A 14,803-nucleotide genomic window follows, 5' to 3' on the forward strand; every position below is an offset into this window, starting at 1 on the left:
TTCATGTCGTATCAACAACCCCATGGTCTGAAGTATCTTTTTCATTATAGTTGTAGCTCTACAATATGAAATTATGACCATATAATGTGAACTTACTTTTAAAGAAAATGGCTGTGCAAAATCTACTCGAACACAGCCATAATTCTTCCGCAGCATTCGGAAGACTCCCCTGGTTACACTCCAAAGGCTTTCATTCTTCTTGGGTTTTCCCTAAAAAAAAACATTGAAAAGCAAAATAATTAGTTAAAGTTACATTAAAAGTTTATTACCATTACACAAACTCATAAATCCAAACCCTGTAAGTACATATTCAAATCCACCATACAAATCATATAAAGTTTGCCCCAAATAAATATTCAGATGTTATTTCCTCAAGTTCTCATTTTGTTACAAATTAATTTAAGTTTATCATGAAATTTGTATTTCCAAAGAACAGTTTATCACCAAAACTGTTATTATTGAGAGTGATTTAAAGAAAACAATAACATTCCAGACACTCTTACCAACTGTTCACTATTGTAGTGACCTTCAATGATTCTATCATAGGATATTCCCACGGGTATGATTAGTACGTCAGGAGTAGCATTTGCATAGAGAGCATCCACCACCACTGATAAGAGACCTGCTCTCGCACAAGCTATCTTCCCACTCCGGGACCGTGTGCCCTCCAGAAATATCTCTAAGAACTGCTGCTGTCGAAGCAACTCTTGAACGTGCTAAAAGAAGAATGGATAGCAATAAATCAGACACAAGATCCTTGCACTGCTTCATATCAGTAATTTTAAAAAGTCGGGAGCTGCTACTAAACTTTGCAGTATATTTCCAGCTCTTAATATAAGTGCTCATATTCAGGGCTCCAGTTAGCATGGAACAGGAGCTTTGATGAGCTATTCTGCACTCTGGGGGTGGGGGATACCTTTTCCTTTTCTTTCCAGTCCTCTTGAAACATTGGAACTGTTCATACAACATGCTAACTCACACTCAGACTGGGTTTGCACAAAATGTTAAACAAGGGTACATTGTTTTTTCAAAGCAACCTACTATTTCTTAGCATGTCATCTGCAGGCAGAATGTACCCTCATGGTTGATTATTAATGCTCTGCAGTAGGGGTTATTTTACCTATGGGCATGCTGTGTGCCAACCCACTGTAGCTAAAGGGCATCGGGCAACAAGCTGCTCAGCCAGAGCGGCAGAAACCCCCGCCACTCTTGCCCAATGGGGCCATGATCAAGGCCAAGTTGCTGCCTGTGCCCTTTCCCCTTACTTGTGACAGCTCCTCCAATGCTGCCCAAATGGCACCATGGAAGGGCTACCATGGCCATCCCCACTGCCTCAAGATCCCCTCTTCCCAGCTCCAATCACAAACTTCATCACAGTCTGAGTCCTTTTTTTAAATTACCCTGGCATCTTTTTGCACAAACTAGAGGGTATTAGGATATTAATTGCAATCAACATTTCATAGGTCTTGAAAGCCAGAGAGAATTAGGTCCTTGTCAGGCCAAGCAGGGATTGTTTTAAAATAAATATACTAATACACTTCTGCATACCTGGGGAATCTCTCAAGTAGGCCGAAATCACTATCGGGGACGGGGGAGCCCTTTTTCATGAGAGCATACAACCTCAATACTAGAAGTAATCACACAACTTTTAAACTCATTTATGGGACTTAACACAAAGAGATCCTACATAAGATTTCTAGCAATGTAAATGGCAACATGCTCAGTCTATGCAATGTAATTCTAATCCATGTGCACTGATCCCATTAGTTTTATTGGGATTACACATAGTTGAATAGAAGGATCTTGCAAGATCAAGATGTCCTGCAAGATCAACTATATATTGAGGTGTGTTTTTTCAGAGAATCAAAAAAGCTGCTTTTATTTTTGAATTTAATCTTTGAACTTTGCTGCAAATCCCTCCTCTCCCCCACTAAAACCTGAAATGGTGTCCTTAGATAAGCTTTAAGTTAAAAGAGAGATACGTACCACATATAGTAAGGTTCTGTACAAAATATCTTTACGGCCATCGGGCCTTTCATCTAACTTTCTCCGTATAAAAAATCCTCCAAGCTTGCGGATCAAGGTGCTATGAATAAATAAATATTTCTTTAGAAGACATTTTAATATAAAGGGTAAGAACGTAACATTACCAAAATTTGTGTATCCACAGAGTGTATCAGACAACACTAACAATGCTATTCATCATTTTTCTACATGAGAAAGCCAAGGTTAAATTACACCTCTGGCACCACTGACAAACATTGGTTGACCGTATAATCACAAACTCTCAGGGTGTTTCCAGCGTTAGGCTTCTAACGCTACCGAAAGACATTCTGCAACAATTCCGTCTTTTACATCTTAATAGAGTTTTTGTGAACAAGACATCTGGAAGCATCCGTGGATACACAGAAATTAGGCATGACAGGATTTGTCAAAAACCCTTTCTGGTAGCTATAAGCACTATAAGTTTAAGTCAGTATAATTTTGGGTCCAAGTGGCTTCAAACCTATTTTATTTTAGGAACACCCCATTTTCTGATATCTTGAAGAAGCAGGAGTCCTAGTAAATCAAGGCCATGTTGTACTACTACGTTACAATTAAAAATAATTAAAATTATCTTGAAATAGAGATCTTTATTGATACATCCAGACAATTAGAACAGTTATTTAAATCACAGGAAAATATTGTGTGAGACCAAGATTTCAACAGCATACATAAATAGCGCATGATTAGAGGCCACCCTGAGCCTCTTGCAATGCATTTAAGTAAAAATGTAAATAAACTCTAGTCCAATCAAACAAGACCACCCAGAATCCATTTGCCAACACATTTCTTAACTGATGTCTTATGTCTCAGATATATCTTAACAAACAATCTAATATTTACAAGTCTTTGCACGCTTGGAGCAAACCACCATCTCTATTTTTTATAGGCAAGCAAAATATTTTTATTTTTATATTCATGTGCTCTAACTAATGGCTTACATGGCTTAAAAATGCCATGTACTCCACTGACTGAACTGTACAACTAGCAGTAAAAATGAAAGTCTGTCTACAATATCATGTATTGATGGATGTATAAATACTATAATGGTGGGTGTTTACAACTGATAATGTAGTAGCTAACCACTGATACCAACTGCATCACATAGGACTAAAATGTCTACATGAAAGAAATATTTATGATTACACTCCTGCAACGAAAGTGGACAGAATCAGACTTCCCCTCCCTCTCCCCCAGATCAGTCCCTGCAGCCCCTTGAACTCTGAATGGGGCAAGCTATGATCCAAGTGATTCCCAAAAATTGAGCAAAGGCATCTTCCATGAGCAAAGCCCTTCCATCTATAGAACACAGATCTTGGATCCAACCCCATGTATGATAGATGATCCTGATGCAGTTTTCCAGAAAATGTTGGATTGGGAATTTTTACAATACAGATTAGTGCATGTTAATCTTTTGTCCCTATTCTCTTCAAGTATTTGACCTGAAGTATTTTTGGGGAAAATTAAAGCACACTTAATGTGATTTTAAAGTTACATTATGCTGGATTTTTTATTATTAGAATACTGGTAAGCGATTATTACTGGAATACTGGGAATCTAATGGGCCGCTTACTCCACCACTGAATCCTTTCTGCCCCTGTGATTCCCTTCCTCAAGCAGTGAATTCCACCAATTTCATTGTGCAAGCGGAATCCACTGCTTACACAAAGGAGATGTAGTGCTTCCAAGGGGGTGCCCCAAAATGAGTGGAAACGCTTGTTTCTAGGACACAGATCATTGGAGCTTCCTTATGTGAGCTCCACCAACCTGCCTTCTTCCAAAAACAAGCATTTCTGCACATTTTGCATTGCCCCCGGAAGCACTAAATCATTGTTGCACAAGCAGTGTGGGCCACTTGTGCAACAGAATTGGCAGTAAGATAATCAATATGGTGAGATAACCAATAAGTCTGGCATTAACACAGTGACAGTTCCCCATGTTTACACCAATACAATTTTACCTGAAAATCGGAATATTGAGGTTATTCCCTGCTGCAATGTAGGGCGCTTTGATGTTATGGCAGAAGAGAATGAATGTGAGAAGCAGGTAGTCAATGTGAGATTTGTGAACAGGTAGGAAGACAAGAGGCAAATTCAGCTGTATGAAGAACAAATGAACAGATTACTTAGATATCCAAATACACCGACAGCCAAAACTCTCTTGGGAACATACACAATCTGCAGTTCTTACAGAAAGTAGTGGACTAACTTTCATTACAGGTTTTTACAAAGACACTGGATCCTATCAGGGATACCTTAGTAGTGGATTTCCTGCATCTGAAAGCAAGTTGGACTAGCTCAGTTCCCCCCACCACTGAGGGCCATACTGGCCATTGGCACATGGGCATCCAGACTAGGGATGTTGCAAATGTCCAAGGAAGGTTGGAATCCAGTGGGTTCCTCCCATCCACTCAACCCCCCCAGACCCCATGTGCTTGAGAATCTGCTCGTGAAACTCCACAAAGTCTGGGAGCGCCACTCAGCCACTCATGACAATAGCAAGCTTTAACTTCTTCCTCCTCCTAGTGACCCCAATTTGCATTTCATACCACTAAGGATACTGTGGAAGCCAGCTGCTACAAGGTCACCAGAAAAGAAGGAGCTTTAGCTTCTTCCCTTCCCAGCAACCCTGAGGCAGCCAGCATAGGTGCTTTTCCACCACCATTAGTACCTCAGAAGCAGTGATGCTGGCTGCTTTGGGGGCACAAGGTGGAGGAAGAAGATTTAGCTTCCTCCTGATTCTGTTGACTCTGACCAGCCTCACTGCTCTTGAGCCAACATTAGTGATACAGAAGCAGTGATGATGCCTACTGCGGTTCTGGGGGAGGACTAAAAGATTTAGCATTCCAATCACCATTCCACACTGCCACTACTGGTGTAAAAGCAGTGATGGCAAACAATGGGGGTGGGGCGGTTCAACAGCGGGGGAATCATGGAGACCATACAACCTGAGTCTGGGGACTACATGCAACCCATGGGCAATACGCTCCTGGACTAATGACCTCTGAAGTCACCTCCAAATCTGATTATGAAAAGTTTGCTCTGCACAATTTTGTCTGACAAATGGTGTAAAGACTGGAGCATCAGTACCAGTCGACACTAGAAGGTTCTACAGAAAGTCTTGATAGGACTTTTCCTTGTTCCAAGTTGTAAACCATGGTCTGTGAAGTACTACTAATGACTATAGTTAGGGGAATCATATGACTGAAGGCTCCTCCCTATAAAATAATCATAGAAGTCCTCCATTTGGGAAACCAGATGTGAAGTCAAGTTCTGGCTAAGCCAGAATAAATAATAATAATAATAATAATAATAATAATAATAATAATAATAATAATTTTGAAGGGGAAAGCGTTCAATCATGAGCTGAGTCTTTGGCAGAATCATAACCTTATTATATGTCTCAGCTACTCACTCCAAGAAATTGGTGAACTGCTGTTTAATTAAGGTGCATAAGAGGAGGGTTCCACCAAACTTTCTTTTGCTTTCAAAAGCTCCTTCTGCATACATCTCTGCTACTACTGGAATGAATAAATGAGTGGATTGTTGCTGGCTATTCAGCCCTTGATCAGCTCAAATTACCCTGTACAAATTTGTTGCTGAGACAATTGGATTTGCAGCATGCTATGTAAAAAGAAAGAAAAATCTAGTATTGCAGATTGCCTTAACAATTACCTCAGTTGCTGCTTTCACCATCTCCAATTGGCCTTTGTGAATCTGGATATTCCAAAAAAAGCTGTTAAATAATTTCAGCAACACCCATCCAGTTAACCTAAAGGGCAATAAAAGTTGGACCACCATATAATAGATTCCATGTTTTATATGCAGGTTTTAGTTTCAACCAGAAGAAAACAATATAAACTAACAAAAATACAAACATAAGCTGCCTTTAAAACACAGAACACAAAGAACCAAAATCTGTATTAGTGGAAGAAAAGTATATTAAAGCTATAATCCTATGCACACTTACCAGTAAGTGTGTATAGATTCAATGGGTGTAAGCCCCATTGAACATAAAGAGTCTTACTTCTAAGTAGACCTGTACAGGACTGCTCTGTAAATTACTGTGAAAATTCTACATGAAACACATTTCTTTTCAAAAATAATAATCAAGAGTTGTAACAGCTCTAATAAATTTGGCAGGAGGTTTTAATTCAGTTTAGGCCTGAACAACAGAGGATAATATTGGGCTGATAACACGATGCTTGTTCATGACAGTATGTTCTTTTGTTCCACTGAAAAATTCCCTAGTACTATCACATTAGAATATGAAGCAATATATATTCTTCAAGGGCAAATACCATTGCTTTCAGCTCAGCTTACAAGATAGATAACAGAAGTAGAATTCTGAGGTAACAGGCAACAATTATGTGTGTGTGAATTTTGAATCCACTTCAGCACTCCCGGGCATCATCAACCAAAAGTTAGTTTCATTACCTGACCAAAGAAGGTGAAACATTTGCTACCATTTCCTGAAGGATCCTTCTAGCTTTCTTCTTGACTTTGCTGGTATTTCTAGGGTCCACCTGACCAGAACCACCCACAGCAGACGTTTCCGAAGCCTCTTCTACAATAGCATCCTGTACTCTGGATAGTACAAATAAAATAAAAGTTTAAAAATATGCTGTACATTTTATCAGCTTGTGTTGATGCATTTCCATTAAAAACAAACTCAGATATCAAAAGAGTGTCCCAACTCAGAATGACAATTAGCTATAAACTTGAGCAGATTGCAGGTTACAGTATGCTATTGACTCATGAGTATTTTTCAATTAACGTTTCAGTATGTTTTCATGTTTCAAGGTGAAATGCACTTCCACGTAAAATAAAATAAACATATTGTTTTAAAGCCTTTCTGTTTTAGCAGCGTTTAGCACTTGTACATCAAAAGCTGATCACTGTAGAAGCCAGACACAAGTATACATAGATGCCTCTATATGGATGTCTCCGAGTTCCAACAGTGAGGTAAAGGAATTCAATATACCATAGACTGGACATAGTGAGAAATATGGCTTCATTGATTTCAAAATTGAGAGCTCCTCAAAAATCATAGAAAGGAAGGTTCTAGGGCTGTTTCCATAGAAACCCAGCAAGTTGAACTGGAAGATTTTTTTAAAAAAAACCAATCACATTATTTTAATCTCTTACCTGATACTGCTCAACACACTTTCTGTCACATTCGTAGCAAACATATCCTTATGAACATCCCGTTCTTGCACAAAAAGAACATAACAGAGCCGCCTGGCAAGCCAACCTCTGTACCTATTATATATAATACAATAGTACACAATACACGATTAGAAAATTCCTATTCAAAATATGTTATCAACCATATCTATATCAGAACTAAATTTGATAGGGGTCAACCTGCTGCATAGATTTTAAATTGGTAAGGCTGAGCAAGATAAGAGAGCACTATTTATTTTTGAAGTTAGCATGGTTATAGTATAAGAATTCTATAGAAAGAAAAAGAAAAATATTAAAGCTATCTTGGAAAGGAAAGGAACCTCTCGTGCAAGCACTGAGTCATTACTGACTCTTGGAGGGATGCCAGCTTTCGCTGACGTTTTCTTGGCAGGCCTTATTGCGGGGTGGTTTGCCGTTGCCTTCCCCGGCCATTATTACCTTTCCCTCAGCTAACTGGGTACTCATTTTACCGACCTCGGGAGGATGGAAGGCTGAGTCGACCTAAGCCGGCTGCCTGAAACCAGCTTCCGCTGGGATCGAACTCAGGCCGTGGGGAGAGTTTCCACTGCAGAAACTGCTGCTTTACAAATTATAAGTACAGTTTTTAGTTTATTCCCTCGTACTTTCTTCAATATTTCAAGAAAATGCTAATTCTGAAAAGTTGGTAATATGTGTATCTACTTAAATGTAATCATTTGAAAAACAACTATATCGTTAACTAATGATTCTTTAATCTGACAATACTACTAAATAGCAATTTAAATTTGCCCCAAAGTAGCATATTTATATTGTGCTTTCCAGTTAAACAAACACCCAAGGCAGCTTGCAACAAATTTTCAAAACAACCGCAACAACAAAAATTGATCTAAAAGTCTAAGGGACAGCTGATAAAAGTTACATCCCATAAAATTCAACAGAGCCATTTAAAATCATCAATTGTTTAAAAAGATTTTCACAAGGGGGGGGGACATCAAAAATGATAAAGGTGGGCTTCCCTAGATATGGAGTTCCAAACTGTTCCAGACAGATACCATGGTCAATGGTATTGAGGTACAGCTTAACTAACAGGGATTAATTCCTCTTTCATCTATTTTCCAGTGTAGGCCATCTGCTAGGGTGATCAAGGCAGTATGTGTTTTATAATTATAGACTGATTGAAATGGATCTAGATAATTAGACCCCTGCGAATAGCAAAACTGTCTAAATGGCTTCCTTACCACTGATGAAACGTGGTTGAACCCCCTCCACCACCACCAAAACTACAACTGCTAAGGCATATTGATACTTGATCTAGATGGCTGTATCACAATGGATTGCACTATGCAGCATCTGGCTACAACACACATGGGTTGAAACACATTTTAAAGTGTGAAGGCAATGTCTGCTTATGTCATAGAAGCCAGAGAGACACTGTAAAAAACCCCACCCTTGATTTGTACACATTTACAAATGTGTACAAATCAGATTTTATTTATTTATTAAATTTCTTAGATGCCTTTCTCAAAAAAGATGCAAGGTGACTTAAAAGCAAAATTAAAACATAAAACAGTTAAAACAATTTTCCAAGTCATGCTAAAATACAACCACTTTAGTAAGACAACTAAAATATCAGTGACAACCAGAGACAACTAATCAACGCAACTCATGGGATGCATTAGAACAGCCCATCATGTCTGTTATTGTGTCCTTACACGTTGACCCTAGTGCTCTACATCTTACTATCTGATCCAAGAATTAATTAATAAAAATCCTGGCTGGTGGCTGCTGCAAGTTGTAGGTCAACACATCTGAAGGGCACCAGGTTGGGGAAGATTGATATAAGTTACTTCTGCATTTTCTTGCCATGTTAATACATTTTCTCAGTAGGCTTTAAGGGCAAAATTGTATCTCTTTGCTTTGGCACTCTTGAATCATATCTGTTGCTTTGCCATGAATACTGCCAGAGGAAGAAACAAAACAATCCTCATCTATCAGAAAGCCCTAAATGAAGGATCTTACAATCCAAAAGGTCTAGTTTCATCACAAATTCCAATTAAAAAGAAATCTAGAGTAGCTTTACCAAACCCCGTAGGGCAGAGAGTTTCAGCTAGGCAAGTTGGAAATGGCATCCAACAAGTAGACTCAAGCCCATCTAAACTCATGCCAGCAAAATTAGTCAGTCTTGAAAGTGCCGCAGGAAAAACTTGTAATTCTTGAATGAACTTGAATGAACTTGTAATTCTTCCCTTACTCTTAAGCTTTTCTTGGTCAGATAATTAAAAGCAAAACCCATCCTTTCCCTACAACTCTGGGTTTTATACCAAAAATGAAAATTGTGCATAATATTTGAGATGCTTATAAAGACCATGTATTTGTTGCATGGGGGGGGGGATTTTAATAATTGAAAAATAGTCAAAATCTGTGTAATAAATTCAAAATTATGGGTAAACAAATATTTAATGTGTCCATTATCATAGATAAAGTCCAGATTATTAATATGTAACTAATTCAGATAGATGAAACTGATAATTCTTTTAATAAATGAATACAAAATTGTTGCAATATCATGGTGAGACTGAACTTCACACCAAACTAATAAAAAACAATGATTGGCTGTCATGGCCAGCCAAAATTTGTGGATTCCTGCTTTTTAGTTGACTTGTTTTAACTGTTTTATTCTGTTTTTATTTTCATTTTTACCTTGTACACCGCTCCGAAATTTTTCAATGGGGAGCGGTATATAAATATTCTAAATAAATAAATAATAAATAATAAGAACATAAAAAGAGCCATGGTGGATCAGACCAAGATCCATCTAGTCTTTCATTCTGTTCACACAATGGGTCAACCAGCTGCCCTCAGGAAGATCACCATCAGTACATGAGTGCAAAAGCAACCTCATGACCATGTTCCCCAACAACTGGTGTACATAGGCATACTGCCTCTGATATTGGAGGTGGAATGCACACAACTATGCACTGTGTGAAGAAGTACTTCTGCTTACCTGTCCAGAGTCTCCCATGGGTTCTAATATTATGACAGAGGGAGAAAAACATCTCCCTGTCCCCTTTCACCACCCCATGCATAATTCTGTACACCTCTATCATGTCTCCACTCACTCACATTTTTTCTAAGTTAAACAGTCACAGAAGATGTAACCTTTCCTGAGTATAGCACACACTCTCAAAACTTCTCATTACTCTAAGCCACTATCAAACACAGATTTTATATGCAGCACACCTGGGCGTTGATTATGGAAAACATGCATAACAAAGGCCGCAATTTAAATAAGCCACAGTGTCTTATTTTGATCATATAAACCAGCTCATAATGTTATAAACTATGGCGTTAACTATTCTAAAAAAAAAAAAAGACTTACCGTGTATGAGTTTCATTAATATATATGACATTACGAAGGCCCAAAGAAGGGATACTAGCATTAAAAAGCTTGTCCTGAAAGTAGGAGAAAATGTATTAGAAAACAGTATTCCTTCCATTACCAATTACGGCTTCATAATAACCACAGAATCTACATACTATAGCGCTTTTCCTTAACCTAAGGCTCTGAAGCACTAACCAACTATGACCCGGCAGAATTTGAAATTAAATTATTAAAGTAGACTTTACAGGATGAATGTACAATTATCTTAACTCTGAAATTGGACCAACTGTTTAAATATCATTAGATGGAAATTATGTTTCAGCTTGTTACTATCATCATCCAACTTACCCGGCTTTGAGGAGTGCATACATAGCAACAGCGTCCCACGAATGGCCTATTCCTGCCCAGTATGTTCTCTTTCCATTTTAAAGTGGCTGATCGGAAGACAGTGGGCCTAGAATTGCATTCTCCCTTGAAAATAAAAACCAGAAGAGCGCACATAATTAGTCCTCAAAATTCTTCTTATTTATTGCCCATATGTGAATTCGCGAAAAGCTCTATTAAGACCCATCCATTTCAAAAGATTTATGTGACTAATGTAAAGTCCTACTGAAACAAATAAGACATAGGCCCTTTCTACAACTAAGGGTTATCCCAGGAAAATGGAGGGATCATCCCTGCCTGCTCCCGGGATCCCCTGCATGGCATTTGGATGCACAGGAATGATCCAGGGACGATCCTGGGGAAAAAGGCAAGTGTAGAAATGGCCTTAATCTCTAAGGCCTTCATGGGTAATCTCTAAGGGCATTACCCAATAAATATGACACAATATAAAGATTAATATTTATAAAAAACAAACCATGATCTAAGCTGCAAACTCCCAGAGTTATAAAAAACCCAAACTCCAACTACTGAGCACAAAGAATTTGTATACTTGCAACATATCAAATGCCTTAAAAGTTTCTGCATTGAAGGCTGCAATCCAATGCACACTTGCTAAGAAGTAAGCCCCATTGAGATCACTGAGACTTACTTCACAATAAATATGGCCATCTAATATAGCAGCATATTTAAAACATAACAATGTCATATTTACTATTTTAATATTTTGTCCTTAAATAAATTTTAACTGGTGTTTTAAATTTGTAATTTTGCATTGCTACTGTTTTTATCTGGTTGAGCTTTTATATTGTATTTTATATTATGGTTTTATACTTTGAATGTTTTTAATTTTTGTGAACCGCCCTGAGAGCTCCGGCTATTGGGCGGTATAGAAATGCAATAAATAAATAAATATTCAGCTTACAAATATAAAATATTATTTGAAAAAAGCTTCAGGGCGTTTTTCCTGATGCTTACTTGAGTATTAAGGATTATCAGGAGAAGTCACAGTACTAAGAAAAGGTTGTTTGCTTTTTCTTAATAAAAGGATGCCGTTTACCATGAACAAACAAGGACTGCAATCCTATGTACCCTTGTACTGAGAATCCCACAGAATTCCTCTGCGGCTTATTTCTTAGCAAATGTACCCATAGGACTGGCCTTTAAATAAGGGAAGAATGCCAAGTATTATTGGAGAGCAAGATTAAAGCTCTATAACTAGCATGGGGGAGGGGGAGGAGAGGGAGAAACAAAGGTGAGAGAGATCTAATTACATAGAAGAAAGATATACGAAACATGAAATCAAATACAAGATAAAACTTAACCAGTAAAAGAAATGATTCTGTAGAGCTAGTAGCAATATTTGACTAACATTTACCCTAATATATTTTTGTAAAAACTGAAATGATGCTCTTCTAATTGTCTTAATCCTTCCTTGTGTCCCATATCTTGTGAAAGATGCTATGACTTCAAAATAGGCAATTTAGCAACACTGAAGTAACCTTCAAATCTTATTTTTATTCTCCCTCTAATTCTATGATAGAAATATCTATATCATTCTATTCTGGCTATTCTAAAAACTATGTCATTCTCATACAGCATCTTCTATTGTTTATGGTAACCTGTTTTCTTATCTAGAAACCCTTAAACGAAACACAGCTGCCAAGTAATCCTGTCATTCCTGACCATGTCTCCAAATCTTCTTGAGTTTCAAGTTCAAGCTGATCCTCATCCTTAAGTACTGCATAATCCAATTTTCCCCACACTAGCCTTATCTCCTCCTCCACTTCATGATTACCTTTATGCTCCACCCAGGCACATCTGTCCATTGCTCCTCATGCCTAGTCCAATCCCAGTGTGTACTTTTGTTTTCATTATTTCTTACCTGAATTAGACCTCCCAGAAATACTTCTCAATCTCTTTCAATATATCTTTGTATCTCGTCTTATTTGGACCATGAAGGCATTAACTATGGTGCCACACCATCTCTTAATGTACTTAATTCTTTTAAAACATGTGATATTTTCTGTTTGATACTGAACTATTACAAACAGAGAACTTTTTACATTTCAAGAGCAACATAAGTGATTACTATCAGCAGAAACTCTAGAAAAAGGTTATGGCTGTACTAGTCATCATAAATGTCATTTGTTCCTAATTTTCTGAAATAAGCGGAGGTATAAGCCAATATTCTTGCACTTAAGCAAACAAGAAGCTCATGAAAACTAAAAAACAATGTACTTTACTTACCCATTCTTCATTGGAGTGCTTACACCTTGAAAAAGTGCATTCTGCTGAAGATGATGAATAGGAAACATCAATTGCTCCAAGTGACAAAGCAGCCTCATCCATGACCATTTAAATTCAATACCATGAGCTAGAAAACGAAAATAAAGTTAGTGTTAAGGAACAGCTGTTCACTACTCTTAAACAAGATATAATAATATATATAATAATATACATAATACACTAGCATTATATATGGCAAGCATTTAGTATAAACAACACAGTAAATTCTTCTTTCTGAATATTCCTGTTCACTCTAGGCGTCTTTCTGTAGCTCCAGTCTTATACATGCTTAATGAGAATTATTTCCAAGCAAACACATTCAGGATTAAGCTGCTTGTTGCAAATACAACTCACAGAGCAATCCTGTGCATGTTTAGGATTGCACATTTATTCTCTTACTGTAATCCATTCCCCTTTAAGGATGCCTCCTTTGGCAAAAGACTGTGTCCACACTATCAGCTGATGTACTCTTTGGTGCCAGTGTATAAGGACCAAAATTAGATGTACCCACTCCCTAGCCTGGTTCTGATATGGGAAATGACCAAAGCTGGGAAGAACAGTGATGGAGTAGAGTGAGTAAGGTGGCTCCCTCCAAATACAAGCATGTTTGACTGGAAAAAAACCTGACACACACACATTACTTTACGTGCAAAAAGGTCAGAAACACAAACAAACCAACGTGGTTGCCCCATTATGGTGGGAATTGTGACAGTGAAATAGAGAAGTGAAAGCCAAATAACACGAGTTTTACCAAGATAGCCTTGCAAAATATTTCTGAGATTCAGGAAAATGCAGGAAAAAGTTCTAAGCAGAGAGTAGTTTTATTATAACAACATAAGTACCAAACAAGAACTTAGGCTGAGTCCTACCAGAATCTTTGATGGCTGCCTGACCAGGTCTGCCTTGTGTACAGAGAGAAACTGAGTCCTTTTTAGCCTGTCTAATAAGGATGCTTTGGAGGGAAAGGGAAGAAGGCTGGAGCAAGCTCAGGAGAAATAATATTCTGGCCTCTCCAGTCTCCTCCCCTCCCACTGGAACGCCCCCTTTCCTCCTCCTTGGAGGTCACTTTTCCGACTTTGGAGAGCAGCTGGTACAGTTCCTTCCAACCTTGGAGGGCAGACCAGCACTGTCTCCAAAGGCAGGGAAAACCTGAGCAAACCTATGGTGCCTGAGATGTTCACCCAGGGTCCTTACCATTGCTCTCTAAATAGTAAATTTTCCATCAGTGATCAAAGGCAAAAAAATAAGTCTGTATCACACATATGCAGTGTTTCCTTGTGCCTATTTCACTACAGACAACCAACCATGAAATAAAATACATCTATGGCATAATCCTATACAAGTTTAGACAGAAAAAAGTCCTACAACACCCAGCTTTCCACAGTCAACATGGCCAGCTGTAGAATTCTGGGAATTGTAGGATTTTCTTCTTTCTAAACATGTATAGGATTGTGTCCTTTATTCTACAGATTCTCTCTACATGAAGTTTCCAAAAGTTTCAAACAGAATTATCCCCTTCTTTCGTACTCACACACACACACAC

The 14,803-nt window shown here is 38.1% G+C and overlaps 1 protein-coding gene across 2 annotated transcripts in view; it reads right to left on the bottom strand.

Moving 5' to 3' along the window:
* The window catches only part of GPAM (glycerol-3-phosphate acyltransferase, mitochondrial), a 32,411-nt gene extending 19,047 nt beyond the window's left edge, over positions 1–13,364 (bottom strand). For both annotated transcript variants that reach the window (XM_063132651.1, XM_063132650.1), the window contains exons 1-10: positions 13,222–13,364; positions 10,939–11,061; positions 10,588–10,661; positions 7,191–7,304; positions 6,480–6,629; positions 5,718–5,814; positions 4,004–4,140; positions 1,987–2,086; positions 504–716; positions 97–210 (exon numbers count right to left, since the gene is read on the bottom strand). In XM_063132651.1, coding sequence (XP_062988721.1) covers positions 97–210; positions 504–716; positions 1,987–2,086; positions 4,004–4,140; positions 5,718–5,814; positions 6,480–6,629; positions 7,191–7,304; positions 10,588–10,661; positions 10,939–11,061; positions 13,222–13,329 — 1,230 coding nt within the window. In that variant the 5' untranslated portion in view covers positions 13,330–13,364. The remainder of the gene's footprint in view (positions 1–96; positions 211–503; positions 717–1,986; positions 2,087–4,003; positions 4,141–5,717; positions 5,815–6,479; positions 6,630–7,190; positions 7,305–10,587; positions 10,662–10,938; positions 11,062–13,221) is intronic.
* Positions 13,365–14,803: the final 1,439 nt, after the last annotated feature.

Source organism: Elgaria multicarinata, chromosome 8 (assembly GCF_023053635.1).
Source record: "Elgaria multicarinata webbii isolate HBS135686 ecotype San Diego chromosome 8, rElgMul1.1.pri, whole genome shotgun sequence".
In the NCBI taxonomy this organism is placed as follows: domain Eukaryota; kingdom Metazoa; phylum Chordata; class Lepidosauria; order Squamata; family Anguidae; genus Elgaria; species Elgaria multicarinata.